The 18,616-nt window shown below is 50.0% G+C and overlaps 13 protein-coding genes across 13 annotated transcripts; 1 reads left to right on the plus strand and 12 right to left on the minus strand.

The window, feature by feature from the left end:
- Window positions 1–11: 11 nt before the first annotated feature.
- On the minus strand, window positions 12–260 carry PPTG_21316 (hypothetical protein; the record flags this gene model as incomplete). The annotated part of the gene is made up of 1 exon (XM_008896569.1): window positions 12–260. A coding segment is annotated over one exon (249 nt), but the record flags the coding sequence as incomplete, so codon positions are not given.
- Window positions 261–1,577: 1,317 nt separating this feature from the next.
- Window positions 1,578–2,858, plus strand: PPTG_03504 (hypothetical protein). The gene has a single exon (XM_008896178.1). It carries the CDS (start codon window positions 1,743–1,745, stop codon window positions 2,694–2,696), a length of 954 nt encoding a protein of 317 aa, XP_008894426.1. The 5' UTR covers window positions 1,578–1,742; the 3' UTR covers window positions 2,697–2,858.
- Window positions 2,859–3,676: 818 nt separating this feature from the next.
- PPTG_03505 (hypothetical protein) lies at window positions 3,677–4,289 on the minus strand. The gene has a single exon (XM_008896179.1). It carries the CDS (start codon window positions 4,230–4,232, stop codon window positions 3,831–3,833), a length of 402 nt encoding a protein of 133 aa, XP_008894427.1. The 5' UTR covers window positions 4,233–4,289; the 3' UTR covers window positions 3,677–3,830.
- Window positions 4,290–4,414: 125 nt separating this feature from the next.
- PPTG_03506 (hypothetical protein) lies at window positions 4,415–5,223 on the minus strand. Its single transcript, XM_008896180.1, has 2 exons — window positions 5,149–5,223; window positions 4,415–5,068 (listed from the first exon to the last, which is right to left on the minus strand). Exon 2 carries the CDS (start codon window positions 4,978–4,980, stop codon window positions 4,525–4,527), a length of 456 nt encoding a protein of 151 aa, XP_008894428.1. The 5' UTR covers window positions 4,981–5,068; window positions 5,149–5,223; the 3' UTR covers window positions 4,415–4,524.
- Window positions 5,224–5,365: 142 nt separating this feature from the next.
- PPTG_03507 (hypothetical protein) lies at window positions 5,366–6,741 on the minus strand. The gene has a single exon (XM_008896181.1). The coding sequence runs from the start codon at window positions 6,500–6,502 to the stop codon at window positions 5,462–5,464; it is 1,041 nt and encodes a 346-aa protein (XP_008894429.1). The 5' UTR covers window positions 6,503–6,741; the 3' UTR covers window positions 5,366–5,461.
- PPTG_03508 (hypothetical protein) lies at window positions 6,735–8,243 on the minus strand. The gene has a single exon (XM_008896182.1). It carries the CDS (start codon window positions 7,993–7,995, stop codon window positions 7,060–7,062), a length of 936 nt encoding a protein of 311 aa, XP_008894430.1. The 5' UTR covers window positions 7,996–8,243; the 3' UTR covers window positions 6,735–7,059.
- Window positions 8,244–9,218: 975 nt separating this feature from the next.
- Window positions 9,219–10,793, minus strand: PPTG_03509 (hypothetical protein; the record flags this gene model as incomplete). The annotated part of the gene is made up of 1 exon (XM_008896183.1): window positions 9,219–10,793. The coding sequence occupies one exon, from the start codon at window positions 10,791–10,793 to the stop codon at window positions 9,807–9,809; it is 987 nt and encodes a 328-aa protein (XP_008894431.1). The 3' UTR covers window positions 9,219–9,806.
- Window positions 10,794–11,228: 435 nt separating this feature from the next.
- Window positions 11,229–12,278, minus strand: PPTG_03510 (hypothetical protein; the record flags this gene model as incomplete). Its single annotated transcript, XM_008896184.1, has 1 exon — window positions 11,229–12,278. The coding sequence occupies one exon, from the start codon at window positions 12,276–12,278 to the stop codon at window positions 11,229–11,231; it is 1,050 nt and encodes a 349-aa protein (XP_008894432.1).
- A 401-nt stretch (window positions 12,279–12,679) lies between these two features.
- PPTG_03511 (hypothetical protein) lies at window positions 12,680–13,805 on the minus strand. Its single transcript, XM_008896185.1, has one exon. The coding sequence runs from the start codon at window positions 13,701–13,703 to the stop codon at window positions 12,735–12,737; it is 969 nt and encodes a 322-aa protein (XP_008894433.1). The 5' UTR covers window positions 13,704–13,805; the 3' UTR covers window positions 12,680–12,734.
- Window positions 13,806–14,201: 396 nt separating this feature from the next.
- On the minus strand, window positions 14,202–15,158 carry PPTG_03512 (hypothetical protein; the record flags this gene model as incomplete). The annotated part of the gene is made up of 1 exon (XM_008896186.1): window positions 14,202–15,158. One exon carries the CDS (start codon window positions 15,156–15,158, stop codon window positions 14,202–14,204), a length of 957 nt encoding a protein of 318 aa, XP_008894434.1.
- Window positions 15,159–15,687: 529 nt separating this feature from the next.
- Window positions 15,688–17,711, minus strand: PPTG_03513 (hypothetical protein; the record flags this gene model as incomplete). Its single annotated transcript, XM_008896187.1, has 2 exons — window positions 15,688–15,729; window positions 15,792–17,711. 2 exons carry the CDS (start codon window positions 17,709–17,711, stop codon window positions 15,688–15,690), a joined length of 1,962 nt encoding a protein of 653 aa, XP_008894435.1.
- A 145-nt stretch (window positions 17,712–17,856) lies between these two features.
- PPTG_03514 (hypothetical protein) lies at window positions 17,857–18,225 on the minus strand (the record flags this gene model as incomplete). The annotated part of the gene is made up of 1 exon (XM_008896188.1): window positions 17,857–18,225. One exon carries the CDS (start codon window positions 18,223–18,225, stop codon window positions 17,857–17,859), a length of 369 nt encoding a protein of 122 aa, XP_008894436.1.
- Window positions 18,226–18,271: 46 nt separating this feature from the next.
- On the minus strand, window positions 18,272–18,535 carry PPTG_03515 (hypothetical protein; the record flags this gene model as incomplete). Its single annotated transcript, XM_008896189.1, has 1 exon — window positions 18,272–18,535. The coding sequence occupies one exon, from the start codon at window positions 18,533–18,535 to the stop codon at window positions 18,272–18,274; it is 264 nt and encodes an 87-aa protein (XP_008894437.1).
- Between the last annotated feature and the right edge of the window lie 81 nt (window positions 18,536–18,616).

Raw genomic sequence — 18,616 nt, forward strand, 5'->3', positions numbered from 1 at the left:
GAGTTGGTCACTTGGTTGTTGACGCCCATACCGAAGACGATCATGACGAAGGTGCCGAGGAACTCGGCGAAGCACTCGCGTAGATGCACGCTCTGCACGGCGAAACGCTGGAGACCTTGCGGTTTGGATGTTGAGAAGGACGTGGCTGTCTTTGGGGTGGTAGGCATAGCGGCGTAGCCGCTCTCGACCTTGTCGACTAAGTCGTCAAAGGGCTGCGAGGCGGTAGTAGCTGTGGCCGGAGCCACGTCGGGTGTGGTCATGGTTGCGGATGGCAGTGGGGCCATGTCAATTTGAGTTTGGTTGAATGTTGTTGTGCTTTGCTTGACCAGTTGATGGTAAAATGCAGAATGGTCGGATGTAACTTAAGCATTGTCACGGTGGTTTGACGGCACCTCTCTTCAGTATCAAGCGCCGATCTGTGACGAGGAAGCTGCAGCGACAAGAAGCGGCGATTATTTGATTGTTAATTTCGGATAATTTCTAAGCGTTCGGATTATGTTCGTTTCTATCGAGATGACTTGGTTGTTGTATGGTCTAATGTGGCGTGCCTTGGTGTGTACCTAATGCGTTTTTCTGCTTCGGGTGCGATATCCTGTGGAGCCTCCAAGCAAGCAAGTCGACGTCAAGAGGCGACCCACTGAACAACTTTCTCACCGAGCTAGTTGTGGCATCGCGAACTTGGTGAGGTTGATGCGATGTTATGGCCTTTTAATCGGTATGCACACGTCTGGACACGATGTAGGGTGGGAGGATGCAGCAATTTTAATAAAAAGAAAAACTGGCACCCGTGTCACGTCGGATAGGGCTGTAATAGCCAGCAGGTTGATATTGTAATGCGGGATCACCACATTTAGCAACAGGGTGGAATGTAACCAGGTACAATCGAGAGATGAGCACTTAGTTTATGCTTCAGTTTTTTTTTTAGCAAGCGAGTGTCGCCGCTGTATCATGCCGCGTCTATGACAGAGGGTTGTTTGACCTAAGTCTTAGCTACGGCTGCATTGCGCTTATCCCGCGTTGGCGAGCTGCTTACTGGGTGGCGCAGTCTCCTCCATCAGTTGCATGTATAGCAGACAGCTCTGCAGTCTGTTAAGTGGTCTGACTGCTTTCCAGCTCGATCTTTGCACTTTAGCATCGTGCTCAATTGGTGAGCGGAAATTTGCACACCAGTTCATGCATCCATATAGTTTGATAGCGCTACGTCTTCGCCAGCACAACCATGAAAATGTATGCTACACTGTAATGTCTGCCAGCCAACCAATGCCTCTGACGAACGTGTCTTACTCCTGTGACGGTATCCAACGCCTACAAGAACATGTAAACCATGTTGCCGCCGGATTTCATCGCACCAGGCAAGCCTACACAGGGCATTGCTGAAAAAGATTTTCGGTGGACGCCTCTTGACGTCGACTTGCTTGCTTGGAGGCTCCACAGGATATCGCACCCGAAGCAGAAAAACGCATTAGGTACGCACCAAGGCACGCCACATTAGACCATACAACAACCAAGTCATCTCGATAGAAACGAACATAATCCGAACGCTTAGAAATTATCCGAAATTAACAATCAAATAATCGCCGCTTCTTGTCGCTGCAGCTTCCTCGTCACAGATCGGCGCTTGATACTGAAGAGAGGTGCCGTCAAACCACCATGACAATGCTTAAGTTACATCCGACCATTCTGCATTTTACCATCAACTGGTCAAGCAAAGCACAACAACATTCAACCAAACTCAAATTGACATGGCCCCACTGCCATCCGCAACCATGACCACACCCGACGTGGCTCCGGCCACAGCTACTACCGCCTCGCAGCCCTTTGACGACTTAGTCGACAAGGTCGAGAGCGGCTACGCCGCTATGCCTACCACCCCAAAGACAGCCACGTCCTTCTCAACATCCAAACCGCAAGGTCTCCAGCGTTTCGCCGTGCAGAGCGTGCATCTACGCGAGTGCTTCGCCGAGTTCCTCGGCACCTTCGTCATGATCGTCTTCGGTATGGGCGTCAACAACCAAGTGACCAACTCGCAAGACGCCAACGGCACGTGGCTCAGCATCAACATGTGCTGGGGCATTGGTGTGCTCATCGGCGTCTACTGCTCTGAGGGCATCAGTGGTGCCAACCTCAACACGGCCGTGACACTGGCGCACTGCGTGTACGGCCGTCTGCCGTGGTGGAAAGCTCCCGGTTACATGATCTCACAACTATTGGGTGCCTTCTGCGGAGCCTTCATCATCTACGTCATGCAGTACCAGAACCTCAACGTCATCGACCCGCACCGCGAGACCACACAGAGCAGCTTCTCCACGTACCCGAGCGATAACATCTCCAACTACACAGCCTTCTACACCGAGTTCATCGGTACTGCCATGTTGGTTCTCAGTATCTACGCCATCACGGACAAGCGCAATAGATCTGCGGGCCCAGTGGGCTCTCCCTTTGCCTTCTGCCTCATGATCATGGCGTTGGGCATGGCTTTCGGCATGAACACGGGCTACGCTGTGAACCCTGCGCGTGACTTGGGTCCACGCATCTTCACGGCCATCGCCGGCTGGGGCTCCAAGGTCTTCACCATTCGAAACTACTACTTCTGGATCCCGCTCGTCGCCGACTCTCTGGGCGGAGTGTGCGGCGCAGGTCTGTACCGCGTCTTAGTGGAGATGCACCACCCGCAGCCTCAGCCAGAGCTAGTGTAGGCGAGCTGACAGCATCGGTCGGTTCTACCTCATTAGATAGAGCGGTAGTAGCCACCAAGCAAGTGTAATATAGGGGTTCAACGAGTTAATTGTGTTTGTTCTAGATTTGTTCGTATGAATTCGAGTTGGTATTTTCTCAGGCTCGCTGGTATCCAAACGAGGTACACACAGTATGTCACTGTATGTCTTACACTGTGTGGAACTTGAGCTGGCGTTTTTGCATTGCATTGTATGGAGCGATTCCCGCAGCAAGTTTGGGACTTTAGATTTGTCCTTTCTTCAGCTCATAGAATAAATCTGGAAGGGGGTCAATACCCCCCTTCCAAGCGCTTCATGTCAAAGAGTTTGGAATCATACACAAAGGACACCTGTAAAGGCCTCAAATGGATGCGGGGATCGCCACAATGTTGAAAATCAGTTGCCGTCACTAACGAAAAGAACTCGTTCTGAGCCGACGCTAGGCGTGAAAATGCTCTGCCATTTTGCTGAAAATGAGTGTTGGCAGTTCCACTTACTTACAACGAAAACACAGTGCGAATCTATTTTGCTCAACCAAGTTTCTCCCGCTATTGGCAGTGCAATCGAAATGCTACCCTTACTTTAATGAAGTAGATTGAGAAAAAAAAAAAGCATTTCTGACATCCTTTGTACAAGTAATGCCACCCTGGTTGAATGTTATAATTCATGTGGATGTTCTCTCGTGAAATCAACTTGTCACGCTTCCAATAAATAAAAATGCTGTCGGGGAAAGAGAGCAATAACACCCTAAGAAGTCTTCATCGCAGATACTATCTGCAATGATGGAAACTCGAGCACCAGGTTGTTCATCTCGAGCTCCTGTTTGAGCAACCTGCTAGTATCTACGAACCGGTTACACGAACGGCTTCTACCAAGTAGTTCCTGGGCTACTCTTTTCTTGTGCCCCGCTCCCCCCCCCCCCCCCCCCCCCCCCCCCCCCACACCCACACCCACACCCACCCACACACAAACACACACGATTGATTTATTGTCGAAGACGGACTTCTCTTCTTGTGAGCTTCTAAATTTTTATCAACCTGCTTCACTCGGAAATCATTGTATACGAGGGTCAAACCGTAGATTATGCAAAAGAAAAATCTTGAAATCAACTAGAAGCTATGCCTCCCATGCGTACTGCGGAATCTGCAGCAGCATTTTGGCCTTGCACTCTTGAAGTTCATCGAATTGTTGAAGATCTGCTTGAAATTTCACCAGAATATCGTCACGGAAAACCTCTTTCTGTGCCACACTCGCTTTGCTTGGATTCTGGAACACACGCCGAAGATCTCCACTCGTCCTGATATCCATGCGGACGAGCTGTTGCGCCGTTTCGTTGAGGGCACGTTCGACGTCGTCCGAGTTGGCTGGTGCGTCCCATAAAAGCACTTGTTTTTCACAAAATGCGTCTACATTCAACTTCGGAACGGCAAATATCAACGCTGCGCTGTTTGGTTGCTCCAACGCCTTTTCTAGTAATCCAAGATTCTGCAGAATCCGCAAAAGTTCATTCCCCTTCATAGAGACAGCTGTTTGGCCATCTTGAACAGCAAAAGCTGCTTCTTTCCGAAAATTCCCGAAACTAGGCTAATTTCGCTTTCTGATTATTTTAAGAAATTCCCGAAAATAGGCTAATATCGCTTTCTGATTATTTTGGTCATACCGATACTTAAATTCGAAAGCGAGCTGCTTGAGCACCAAGTGGGAAACAAATTTTGGCGCAATACGAACAGTGTAGCGCCATGGTTTCTCTTGTCCTGGTTCGTAATGGCACATGCTTTCATTTCTGTGAATACCCCATACTATACTGCACTTATGTGTGAATATCATCATCCACGATATCTCCACGAAGATATCCCAGTCTCCTGCGCACAAATTTTTCGTTGGAAGAAAGACACTCGCGTGCCACGCCACCAAACTTGGGAAAGCGCTCTTCAGTCGTCTCTAGTGTCACAGGTGGATCACCCGAGTCGAGATGAAGGAGTTTTACTGCCGTTTTCAGCTCGTCCAGGTCCCACAACGACATGTAAATTATGCGCTTGTTAAAACATTTGCAAATCTTTCTGAACCACGACTGATTAGGGCATGTGAAGCACACCATCTTCGCTCGAGAAGGTGGGAACGGTGGCGGGATATCAAACAAGTAAGTGACTTCAACTCCACGGTCAGCAGCCCGTCGCTCGAAGTGCATTAACATATCGTATCCTCCGTATTTTTTTACTGCAATGACCCTCAGAAAACACCATAGATTCTTGCAAATGGGCGTCATCTGTGAATGATGCGGTATGATAGTTGCATCGGGTGCTCTTGGGTATAGCGCGAGAAGAAATAGCCGTAGAAAGCCGTTGTCCCGATTCCTGTGGTTTTACAGCAGGTAAACTCGAGGTTAGCGCTGTAAGAGTATGAAGTGAAACCGTAATAATAAAAATGGGGGAACCTGTCGTCCCAGTAACGGTAACGATGTCCACGCCGTGGTGGAGTAGTAGATCCGTGATCAATGTATAGTAACGGGGGAAGCATTCGCGCACGTAGTACACGTCACCATTGAAACTATGTGTCGGTAAAGGGGATGGGAATGTTGCAATCTTCATGCTTAGGTGTCCGCCGTGATCGATAAGCTCGTCTTCACCACGGAATTCTTCGATTGAGAGGTAGTGAGAATTTCAATAAGTGAAATTTTGTGACCAGGCCTTCAACATTTTTTCTAAGTTAATTCTTTGTATTTATTAATTTTTTTTAGGAATTTCTACTTAAAACAATGGTGCCTGGGGGTGATGAATCTCCACCAAAAGACGGTAGAGGCCGGCGCCGGCGACACCACCAAGAAGGTCCGCTACAATGGGGATCCAGAAGTAATAATGGTGCGATGTGAACACCTTCGAGCCCCAGCCAGCGCACAATGTGAACAGACGAGGACCGAAGTCACGAGCTGGATTTACAGCGTAACCCGTGTTCATACCGAAAGCCATACCCAGAGCCATGATCATGAGAGCGAAGGCAAACGCGTTGCCGTATTTACCGGCTGGACGGTTCTTCTGATCTGTAATGGCGTAGATACTAAGTACCAGCATGGCTGTGCCAACGAACTCAGTGTAGAAAGCTGTATAGTTGGAAATACCCTCAGAAGGGTACGTAGCGAAGCTGCTCTGTGTGGTTTCTCGGTTCGGGTCGATTAAGTTCAAGTTTTGCCACTGCATGACCCAGATCACAAACGCGCCACAGAAGGCACCAAGGAACTGCGAAAACATGTAACCCGGGGCCTTCCACCATGGTAAGCGGCCGTAGACGCAGTGGGCCAATGTCACAGCTGTGTTCAGGTTGGCACCACTGACACCTTCGGAGCAGTAGACGCCGATCATCACACCGATACCCCAACAAATGTTGATACTGAGCCACGTGCCGTTGGCTTGTTGTGAGTTGGTCACTTGGTTATTGACGCCCATGCCGAACACGATCATGACGAAGGTACCAAGGAACTCGGCGAAGCATTCGCGCAGATGCACGCTCTGCACCGCTAACCGGTACATACCCGTGCGCTTGTTGGTCGTAGTGGGGAGGAGATCCGTCGCTTTGGGGGTGCTAGGCATGTTGGCGTATCCGTTCTCGACCTTGTCGACATCTGAGGTTTCCTGCGTAGGTGTAGAAGTCGCATCTTCAGCCGCGTACTGGGCCATGGTGAAGTGGTTGGCAGATTTAAGAGTCCGAAGTTGTTGGTTTGAGTACTTTAAAGCACAAATGAGAATGAGTCTTGGAATGAACAGGCAAAAGTCGCTAATGCTCGAGCTTTCCATCTCTGCGTCTCTCGCGTGGGTTGCTGCATAGGTTGGTAGCGACCAAGCAAGCAAGCGGATGCAGTGGGATGTCCAGCGCAGGCTGATCCAGGTGGAAATTATCGGCTACAAATTAACGTAAAAAAAAACTAGGAAAGCGTTATGCTTGACGGCACGTGCGTAGATTTTGAGCGCGGTTCTCGGTGCTATCGTATTCTCGATTGCCTTGATTTCTCATGATGTGGATTTGGAGTGGAAGGTAGTGGGGCCAAAGAAACGGATGCCAAATCTCTGTCTCATCTAGCATCTCACCCTACGCCACAGATCAATCCCCGCTCCGATACTGGGGTAGCAATGGGATTCTCGATCTTTAGTATGATGCTGCCGTACTTGCAGTCAGTGATCAAAATGGACAACAGAGCTAAGAGTGAGAAGTTAGACATGACTCTATGGCACCATTTTCCATTTGAACACATAGTATATAGGTAGTTATTTTATGAAGCTACGATCGACATTAAACTTAACAACCACCGACTACAACTTCGTAAGTACTTGGTCTGGGATCGGTCATACCGTTCTTAAGGTAGCGTCTGGCGCGGGTGGTGGATCTCCACCAGCATGACGTACAGACCGGCACCAATCACGCCACCGATCAGTGGCCCCACGATCGGGATCCAGAAGTAATGATCGCGCAGAGTGAAGACCTTGGAGCCCCAACCAGCGATACTCGTGAAGAGACGAGGGCCGAAGTCACGCGCCGGGTTAATAGCGTAACCCGTGTTCATACCGATACACATACCGAGAGCCATGATCAAAAGGCAGAAGGCGAAAGGAGCTCCCACTGGCCCAGCCGGACGGTTGCGCTGGTCCGTGATAGCGTAGATACCGAGTAGCAACATGCCTGTACCGACTACTTCAGTGTAGAAGGCAGTATAGTTAGAAATATTATCGCTCGGGTATGTAGCAAAGCTACTCTGCGTAGTCTCGCGGTCGGGATCAATGACGTTAAGGTTCTGCCACTGCATGACCCAGATCACAAAGGCCCCCGCGAATGCACCCAAGACCTGTGAGATCATATATCCAGGTGCCTTCCACCACGGTAGACGACCGTATACGCAGTGTGCTAGTGTCACTGCAGTGTTTAAGTGGGCTCCACTAATACCTTCCGTGCAGTAGACGCCAATGAGCACGCCGATGCCCCAGCACATGTTGATACTGAGCCAAGTACCATTAGCGTCTTGCGAGTTGGTCACCTGGTTGTTGACGCCCATACCGAACAAGATCATGACGAATGTGCCGAGAAACTCAGCGAAGCATTCGCGCAGATGTACGCTCTGTACGGCGAAGCGAGATAGACTCGCGAGTCTGGCGTCAGCCGGGTTGACGCTAGTTGTCTTAGGCGTCAACGGCATATCGATGTAGCTGACGTCGCGCTTGGCGTCGAGTTCTTCGAACGGCTGCGGGGCTGGGTTGGCCGACACATCCGGGGTCTGGTTGGACGGGAACGGAGCCATTGTTGAGGTTTGCGATGAAGGCTCGACCTTGGATGTGTTTGGAAGGCGTTAAAATGGAGAATGAGCGAGGCCTTCCGAGCGAGGAAGTGTAATCGTCTCCACCAAAGGCAAGTTACCGTAGTGGAAGATGGCAGCGTCGGTGGGAGCCAGAGCCCTGGCGTGAGAGCTGTTGAACAAGTTCAAGGCCGCTTGAGGCTACATTCACTTGACTTGACGGTCAATTGGACACGAGTGAGCTCGGGTTACCTGTCTGACTCAGGTACTTCAGCTTGACCATTGCGTATCGCGCGGTGACTCTTGCCAGGTGCGTAAACTGTGAAAGCAAGCAGTGGGACGTCTATCCGAGTGTATAAGTGTTATTGCAATTTTTCGCCTCCGCTGCCGAGATGATAGCCCGGAGAAGGATAATGTAAGTGTTGAGTATGCATGTGTTGGTATCATGCCCGGATCGATGCTTTTGTCGCTCTGCTCCTTGAGCCAACACTAAGAGTATAAGCACAGACCTTACTCGTCTGCATCGATCGCGTTACCTTAACTGCTGTCGCCATTGTACAGTAGGGACTGCGAGATCAGCGGAAGACGTGGCGTAGTTGCGACCAAGTTCAAGCGAGGCTGAATGTTGCGCACCAAGTTGTGCGACTCACTAGTTGATCGAAACTTCAACGTTCAGGTCGTGAGCCAGTGCGTGCACACGAGGAATGCAATTGCTCCCACGCCCGACGTATTGCAAGTATTAATCTGTACCAGCGTAGTTCCGGTTGCAGCACTGCAGGCGATGAACATTCTTGACTTCACATATCTTCAGCGTTTCTGCTTGGCGCTTTCTGAAGCGCCCCGCTCAGTGCCTCAGTAATGAGTGCCTTTCTTAGTGGAATATGTGTCCCACAGTGCGTTGAAGATGTTTGACAGTTGAAGAGCATGTTGCTATTTAAATGTAGGGAAACTCAGATCCGGTCTGATTCGGCTGATTCCTTACAAAACATTAGGAATCAGCCGAATCAGACCGGATCTGAGTTTCCCTGCATTTAAATAGCAGCATGCTCTTCAACTGTCAAACATGTTCTTCAACGGGCTGAAATCAGAAACGCAGCCTTCTGATTTGTGTGCTTGACAAACAACCGGACCTTTTTTGGCGGATTAATCGTAAAAAAATGGTATCCTTTTGTTAATTTCGGACCCCAAACGGAATTTCCCTATTTGAACAGTACAATATTAAAATTAGTCTCGTTTGCAGATTAAAAAATCAATTTTCAAAATTCAATAATTTCATTTACGAAAACTCACTGCAGCCATGTTTGCGTTTCTTGGCATGCGCCAAAGTCGCGCGATGTTTTTCAGATGCCTTCCCTGACCATTCTCCTTTTTCAGCGCCCAGGCAAGGCTTATCTGCCACGATTTTCACTCCAGCCAGATTGCTGTGGCTCACCGATCCTTCTGCTCTTGTAATGATGCCCTATAGCTCCAAGTGTTTAAAGTTTTCCAGAAACCAACCAATGCTCAACATCCACCTAGGACTGCTGCAATACGGTATTGCCGACGTAATGGACGAGGACGGTGTGATCGTCGCACAACGAGTACAGGTGGTCCTTGTGATGCCTCCGCGACTTCGAAAGTGGCTGCACGCAGCCTCGCAGTATCTCCAGTCCAGATATCTCTACTCATACTGATAGGGACGATCTAGTCCCGCTAACGCCGTGGCATCATACCCTCCGCTAGCGCTGAGACTAACTCGCAAGCTTCGTACCATTAATTAACATATACTGAGTAGACCTGCGTCATATTAACAGAATTGTTTTTAAAGAAAAAAAAAACTACTCGGTCTCTTCCTCATCGGCATCCTCCTGCAACTGCACAATGAAGAAATACGCTCCAGCGCCCATAACGCCGCCGATGAGAGGCCCGATGAGAGGCACCCAGAAGTAGTGGGCGTTTGCAGAGAAGACCTTGGGGCCGTACCCAGCTAGTAGAGTGAATAAACGGGGACCAAAGTCGCGTGCCGGGTTCAAAGCGTAGCCGGTATTCATGCCCAATGCCATACCTAGAGCCATGAATAGCATCGCGAACGCGAACGGAGTACCGACCGGGCCTGCGCCTCGGTTACGCTCATCGGTAATGGCGTAGATGGCCATGAGCAGCACTGCAGTTCCCAATGTTTCACTGTAGAAGGCAGTGAGGTTAGAGATGTTGTCCTTCGGGTACGTCGCGAAGTTGCCTTGTGTGGTCATTCCGTTCGGGTCTATCTCCATAAGACGCTGGTAGTGTAGCACATACACGAGAGCGGAGGCGCAAAACGCTCCCATCGTTTGGGCTGCTGCGTAGCCTGGCACTTTCCACCACGGAAGACGTCCAAATACCGCGTGGGTGAACGTGACGGCGGTGTTCAAGTGGGCGCCGCTGATACCTTCCGCGACGTAGACGCCAATGAGAACTCCAATGCCCCAGCAAATGTTGACACTGAGCCACGTTCCGTTGGCACCGTCGGACAGATTGACCTGGTTATTGACGCCGATGCCAAAGCAGAGGAACACGAGTGTACCGAGAAACTCGGCCAGACACTCCCGCATATGCACGCTCTTGGTCACGAACGGGATGTGCTCTCGAGCGCTGCCGGTGATGTACACGTGGCTGCGGTTGGTTTCGTGCAGTACTGAGTGCGTGGAGTACGATCGAGGCATCCGTCGACGATGTCCAACGTTATCTTGTGCTGCCCCAGTCTTGATGTAGTAAGGAATCTGGTATCCTGACTTGTCGGTGAGAGAGAAGATATCTCCACTGTGTACGAAGCTTGCCTCCTCCATGTTGGTTGGAGAGTTAGATGGTGTTTTTAGTTGCTGGAAAAATGAATAATGAAGGGGTCCTGAGCTTCTGCTAGCAGTTTTGTGGTTTGTGGATAACAGGAGACATTCGTGTTGGAGTGTACGTACATGTGGCTCTCTATGTGGAGCGGATGGACTTGACGAAATGATACGGGGCATTTGTGTGGAGAGTGTTCGACATATGAATCGACTCTACTGTTTCGAAACCAAGTGCTGGAATAGGCTCCGTATGGAGCGCCCCAAATTCTTCAGTATGCTGCGGCTGAACACTACATGGGCAATTTATCTCAATTTTCTGGGGAGGTCTGACTGCTTCAGTGTTCTCATTTACTATATGCGAGTCAAATATACCTCATACCCTTTAGCTTGTGTTATATGAAGAATTTATGACGTAATATATATTCACAAATGATAAATCTACACGTCTTCGTCGTCGTCTTCAACATCGTGTTGGATTTGCACCAGCAAAATGTAGGCTCCAGCGCCGATGACACCACCCAACATTGGTCCGAAGATTGGGATCCAAAAGTAGTAGTTTCTGCTACTAAACACCTTGGAGCCGAAACCAGCAAAGAACGTCAGCAGTCGCGGACCAAAGTCCCGGGCTGGGTTCAAAGCGTATCCAGTGTTCATGCCGAATGCCATTCCAAGCCCCATGAAGAGCAGAGAAAAAGCAAACGGGGTACCAACCGTCCCTGCACCGCGGTTACGCTCATCAGTGATAGCGTAGATTGCTATAAGGAGTAACCCCGTAGCCAGCGCCTCGCTGTAAAACGCAGTAAGGTTGGAGATGTTCTCGTTCGGATACGTCGCAAAGTTGGCGTGCATAGCCATCTTGTGCGGATCCTCTTCCATGATGTTTTGATACTGGTAGATGTAGATCAGTCCGGCCCCCACAAACGCGCCGAATGTCTGTGCGAATGCGTATCCAGGCAATTTCCACCATGGGATACGGCCAAACATTGCGTGTGTGAAGGTCACGGCCGTGTTGAGGTGTGCGCCGCTGACTCCTTCCGCGATGTAGACCCCCATGAGTAGAGCGATACCCCAGCAAATGTTGATACTCAACCATGATCCATTGTCTCCTTTTGACAGGGCGACTTGGTTATTCACACCGAGGCCGAAGACACAGAGCATGAACGTGCCTAGGAACTCGGCGAGACATTCGCGTAGATGTACACTCTTCAGTATAATTGGCAGCTTCCTGGTCTTGTCGTCTGCTAGCCATATCTGGCTGCGGTTCGTCTGGTGGAGCACTGAGTGCATGGAAGCATTGCGGCGTCGAGGGGTGTACGGCGTATTGGCGAAGTTGTATGGTGCCTGTCCTGGCCGGCGGTGCATCGGCGTGTGCGGAGTTGACGGGTAGCGGCTCAGTTTGGGCGTTTTACCACCACCACTATGGTGCCCGGATCTCTCGATGAGATCGTGGACGTACTGACCGCTGTTGACGAAACTTGGTTCCTCCATGGATAGAGCGAAGCGTTGAGCTTGAGAGTGTGCTCGAAGGTAGTGAAATGAAGAATGAATGGAGGCCTATGATGCCGAGCAAGTGCGTGAAGGCTGCATTTCATCAATGGACGAGCCGGTAAGGCAGATGTAAAACGGAACCTCATGCCGAGTGGTGCCTATGGCAGATTGGTCCCCAATGCAACATGTATCATGTCTGCCAGATGTCCGCGTGTAGAGCTACGAAGCTTTCGATGCTGTACCGGTAGTTTTCCTCCTCACGAGCCTTGCGACAAACAGACAGACGGCAAACAATGCGCTAGCTACCATATTGTGACAATGCCATTTGCTGGTCATCGGATGGAGAATGGCACTTTTGGGTTATGAGCGGGATACGAAACGCATCGTGCGGACGTTGTCATCTGCAATTTATGAACACATCGTGCAGTACATTATTGTATTGCACGGTTTAATTCTCTAGACACTTTCGAGAACTCGTTCTCGATCCGACGTTGATTTTTGTGGGAGTTCAGGGTGCTGTGTTTCAACGAAGAGAATGTAAAGTCCACCGCCAATGATACCTCCGATTAATGGCGCTACGATCGGGATCCAGAAGTAGTGCGAGTCTTCTGTGAACACCATGTGATACCCGATGATATAAGTGAAGAGGCGAGGACCGAAGTCTCGGTTTGGGCTTATACCAAGACCAGAATTGGAGCTGAACGCACACGAAATGGCCGTGACCAGCAGAGCTAAGGCGAACGGGGTACCTCTATTGCCAGGCCAGCGGTTGCGTCTGTCCTTGATGGCGTAGGAAGCCAACATGATACACGCACACGCTAGCACTTCTGTGTAGAACGCCGTGTAGTTCGAGACGCCATCGCGTGCATATGTGATAAAGAGTCTGTACATGGTTTCTTGGTTCGGATCCTCACGACGGATTTTCTGGGCGTTCAGGACGTAGATCAGTGCTGCACCGACGAAAGCTCCAAGTATCTGAGCGACCATGTAACCAGGGACCTTCCACCACGGCATACGGCCGTACACGGCGTTGGTGACAGTAATGACGGAGATGATCTGAGCACCACTGACGCTGTCCGCGACGAACGTGCCAAGCATCACGGCCACTCCCCAGCCGACGCTGACAGTCATGGTGTCTCCTCCTCCATTCCAAAGAGCATTTTGAGCGATCCCTCCAAGACCGAACGTGATGGCTAAGACCGTAGCCAGGAACTCGGCAAGACATTCACGCAGGTGCGTGTTGTATGTGACGAACAACCGTCGCTTGGTGAGCTCGTGGTGGTCCGCTTGAAGGTATTGTGAAGACTCTTGATCATTAATGGGGACGTGAGTATCGGGAGCACGAATGTACGGCGTCGGATCTCTGGTGTGCGGTCCACTGCAGTCGTCGTTTACGGCGCTAAAGCTAACCTTCGTGGTTGTCATTGTCTCGTGTGGTTTGAGCAAAATTGAGAGTGAGAGTATTGGTTAATCGGGGTCTTCGTTGCGGGTATAACGCGGTGCATCGACGTCTGAGGCGGGTATGTGTGATTGCCAGGATTGTGCGATTGATGATTGGCTGAAGCAAAAGTTTGGTGCTTTGGAACAAGGATAACGTGTTTTCGTCAACACTGTTCACTAATGATGATGAATACGAGGTGTTCAACCTACGTGGCGCTACACTAGTCGTATTGCACAATCAGTTTGATCGTGTCTCCGTCCATGGTCGATTTTGTTCCCACGAATATGACGTTTGAATTGTTCGGCTTCAGTTTCTTGAGCGGCGTAAAACTGTGTATTGATCTAAAATGTTGGCTCCAGAAATCAAAACCAAAACAACGAAGGGTATTCTATTGTTTTTATATTTTGTAGCGAGCGGCTAAGTTAGGTACCATTTGGTTGTGCTGGGTTCTCGTTCTTTGTTCATACTTTTCGATTATATTGTCAGAAGTACTCGGATGGGTCGTGCGGGTGCTGCACTTGCACAAGGATCTCATACGCACCCGCGCCGATGACTCCTCCGATTAGCGGCGCGAACATTGGGACCAAAAAGTAGTAGCTCTTTTCCGTGAAGACCTTGGTACCGTAGCCAGCGAAGAAGGTAAGCAGGCGAGGACTGAAGTCTCGGGCTGGGTTCATCGCGTATCCTGTGTTCATACCGAAACTCATTCCGAGCGCCATGATCATGAGTGCAAAAGCGAACGGAGTACCGACGGTACCAGGTGAACGGTTGCGCTGGTCCGTAATAGCATACACGCAAAGCAAGAGCATTCCGGTAGCCAGAGCTTCTGTGTAGAACGCTGTAAGGTTGGAGATCTCCGGGTTCGGGTGGGTGGCGAAGTTGTGGAACATGGTCTCTTTATCTGGATCAGCCTTGTGTAGACGCTCGTAGTCGAGCAGGTAGATCGCAAACGCACCAACGAAAGCTCCGATGAATTGCGAGACGACGTAGCCAGGCATCTTACGCCAAGGAAGACGACCGTATACGGCGTGAGCAAGTGTAACGGCTGGGTTCAGGTGAGCACCGCTCACTCCTTCTGAGCAGTATACACCCATGAGCACGGCGATACCCCACGCCATGTTGATACTGAGCCAGGTGCCTTCTTTTTCCTTCGAGAGTACGACTTGATTATTGACACCCATGCCGAAGGAGATCATGACAAAGGTGCCGAGGAATTCGGCGTAACATTCACGTAGGTAGGCACTACTGGTCACGAACCACTGCTTGTGGTGAAATTCATCTCGAGAGTACTGACTGCGGTTAGTGTGGTGCAGTGAACGCTCGCAGGGGTCGATCTGGGGAGGAGAGTATGGTGTGTCGGGGTAAGCACCATAGTTGCCGGACTTGTTGGTGATGTCGACGACTGGTGGAGTGGTGGAAGTTGTGTAGGCTGACTCCATAGCTAAGATCGCCTTGGTTGTTACAGTTGTTAGGAGGGCGGTGAATTGGATAGTGATCCTTGGGATGCAGACGACGGACTAAAGGAGCAAGTTTTGAAGAGCTCACCCGCTCTGTTGTAACGCACCATTTCGAAGACGCGCACAGCTGAGGTACTGGCCTATTATAATAATGGGCAATGTGAATTCGTGTCTATGATCTTCTAAACAACTCGACTACCTGAACACTACCAGACTCAGAAAGAACAAGTCGTAACCAACGTCAATGGAGCCAGCGATGAAGCATAAGATTCGCGCGTTTTTTAAACTGCTGGGACTGTGTCGCGATGAATTAAGACGTTCTTCATCCTCGCATTGCTGTCACTTTAACAACAGAATGATTATTTTTGACGTACAAGTAGTAGATTTAATCTCATAATTGGCGACAAACTTGTTCACTCCAACTATAATTCGCGTATACCCAGCGTCGATGTTATTTTCTTTTTGATGTAATGTGCGTTGATGAAAAGATTTTCGAACGTTCTTCTTCGCCCTACGAGCGTAGCTTGAGGAATGTTCGCTTTAAAACCCGAGCCTGAATATTAAAAACAATCGTAAGAATTAAATCTAGGTTATCAACTGGAAGTAGCCACGTACCTCGTAGCTGATAGTGTGCTGGATCGTATTGTTCCCAGTCGCGCCTGCATTCTTTTGGTCAGCTTCAGTAGTCGTGAAGATATCCTTGCCATGTTGGTCAGCACAGTCCAAGAACTCGAGAATATCATCCATGGTGGAGTCACGAATAGTGGTCATATGCTTCGCTAGCGTGAGCGCCAACCCGAGGAAGCAGCGCTTGGCATAGTACCACGTGTCTGGTCCAAGTTTGCGGTGATACGGCTCCATGCTCTTCATGACTCGACAAATACCAAAGTCGTAGTTGTTCTTGGAGCAATACAGTGTGCCAATGACAAGGTTCACTATACAGAGATGGAAGAGTCTTTTATCAGGGTCGCGACTCGTTTCCTCCTCCTCCTCTCGCTCAATAGAGCGCAGTAATTCCTCCGCTTTCTCGTTGTCCGTGTTCATAACGTAACACACGCACAAATTTGCCAAAATAATAGCCTGTACATCGAGCAAATTATCCTGATGTTTCTTCACGAACGGCTCGTAGTACTGAATAGCCTGTTCGTATTTGTTGCCCTGAAGGAAGAACACGTGCGCCACATTGAGTTTCCAAGCCTCGTGCTCCGAGCAGAACTCGGCTGTTTGACGGAAAATCTTCTCTACTTGTGTGTAGTTGCCACGTTCCCAGTAGATATTCGCCTGTGCCATTAACACAGGCATGAAGTCTTCCAATGCGTCGTCGTACGCTTTCAACGAGGTCTTGATGTCCTCATTGGACTGCGCTAAACGTGCGTCCTGGATCTTCTTGGTTAGTTTACGTAGTCCTTCAACATGCTTGGTTGCGAGCTCATCGTACTTGCGATAGGCGTCCTCAGGAGATGTCTGTAGCGTCACGGTGGCGTCCATGAAGTCGTAAAAATCTTTCGACAATAACTGGAACGTCAGGTGAGCGTTCTCTGCCAATACATCGGCCATAAGATCGTGGAATCCGTGCTTGGTGTACAGGATCAATAAGTTCGAGAAGGTTTCAACCGGGAATGGAGGGTTTTGTAGTAAGAAATTGAGCTTCTTGAAGCCACCGTTAGGGTCTACGTCCATGTTCATGAGTCCGAAGTTGTGGAGCGATACCGGGTCCAATTCTTCCTCCTGTCGAGGTGGCATGTCCAATAGAGCGTCTCGAGCTCCTTTATAGTTCTTCATTTCGTACTCGATGGCTGCTTTGAGGTTAAAGGCTTCAACAAGAGCAGTCTCGCGTAGGACCGTCGAGTTTCGAACGGACTTGACGTCGGCGTTCTGCTCGCTTTTACTGCCTACACTTAATTCGGGGTGATCTCGTACCCCTTTTTCAATGATCTCGGCTATTTGCCGCATGGCGTTGCCGTATTGTTTCATCTTGAAGAAACAGAGGGCGATGTTATAGGACAGATCGGGCTGATAACCTAGGATATTGAGGGCATCCGCGAACTTGGCACGTGCAGCCTCGTACCGACCTTCCTTGTACTCGATAGCCCCGTCGAATACGATCGTGGTGGGGTCGTCGGGTAGACATTCTTCTAGTACGGAGCGTGTGGCTTTAATGTCGTTCTGTTCGTAGTACGAGGCTGCTCGAAGCAGATGCACGCGTTGTGCGAATTGTTCGCTTTCTAGTTGACTCGCTCGTCTCGAAGCTGCGTCGTATTGGCCGGATTTGTACAGTGACTGCGCTAGATAGAGCTGGTATTCGTCCACTTCGGGGTAATTGGCACACAATTGTTCGTACATCCCGACGGCTTGGTGGAAGAGCTGCATGTGATAGTAGCAGTATCCAAGCAGTGACAGAGCTGCTCGACTGTGAGGATGGTTCTCTAACTCGATCTGGAGGACCCGCACGGCTTCTTCGTACTTTTGGTCACGAATGAACCCGTAGATCGTCGACGTGTAGCTGCTCCCAGCACCATCTTGCGTCTGGTACATCCTTATCGATAGTGCTCAAGTCTTGGAATGACCGACTGTTCCAAACCGACACTTAGAGAGGATTTCATGAATTTCTTAGTAAGGAGAACGGTTAGAGAGCAAACCAACAAAATGACATTTGGGTAAATGCAGCAAACATTTCTGTTTAGATCTTGACAACAGCGTCAAGCATGGGTACATCGCCGGTTTCCGAGATGAAGTTCATGAACTCTCGCACCTTGGTGGGCCATTCGATGCCCTTGACGAGCGTGAGAGCACGCAGGCGACCGAACAGATCCAGGTCGTCGTAGCTGAGCTCCTCGTTGACGGAGTGATTCGAATACAACATGGGTTCGAGCTCCAACAACAGTTGATTGACCTTTTGCACGAGATCCGGGGTCTTAGCAAGTGCCTCACTGAATGAAATGGACGCCTCTCTCTTGGTTTTAAAGAACTCGCGCGACGCACGAAGGGTGAACTCGGGTAGCGGGGCAGCGTACAGTCGAGGGTTGTACAGCACGTTCAGCGAGGGCATTGCAGACTCGATCCACTTGGCCAGGTCTTCACGACCTGAAGCCTCTTTAATGATGGGGGCTGTCGCCGTAGTGTTTGTCCACGTAACTCACCACGTCCCAGCTCTCTGTAAAGGGACTTTCACCCACCGGCACGAAAATCGGAGCCGCCTTGGTGCCGACCAGACTCGTTGGCGTTGCGACGTCGTTGAAGGCCATGAATATGACGTTGTATTTGACCTTCTTTAGGCCCAGTGCAACACGTGCACGACAGCTAAACGGACAGAAGTCGTAGATGTAGAGCTTGGGCTGCTGACTTGTGGTATCTGCCATACTTGGTTCTACAGGCGAGTTGGTCGGAGTGTCTGCGGTGAAGCTTTTTCAATTGTGTGCTGGCAAGCTCTGATCTTGCTT

The sequence above is a fragment of the Phytophthora parasitica genome (assembly GCF_000247585.1).
Source record: "Phytophthora parasitica INRA-310 unplaced genomic scaffold supercont2.4, whole genome shotgun sequence".
NCBI classification, from domain to species: Eukaryota; Oomycota; class Peronosporomycetes; order Peronosporales; family Peronosporaceae; genus Phytophthora; species Phytophthora nicotianae.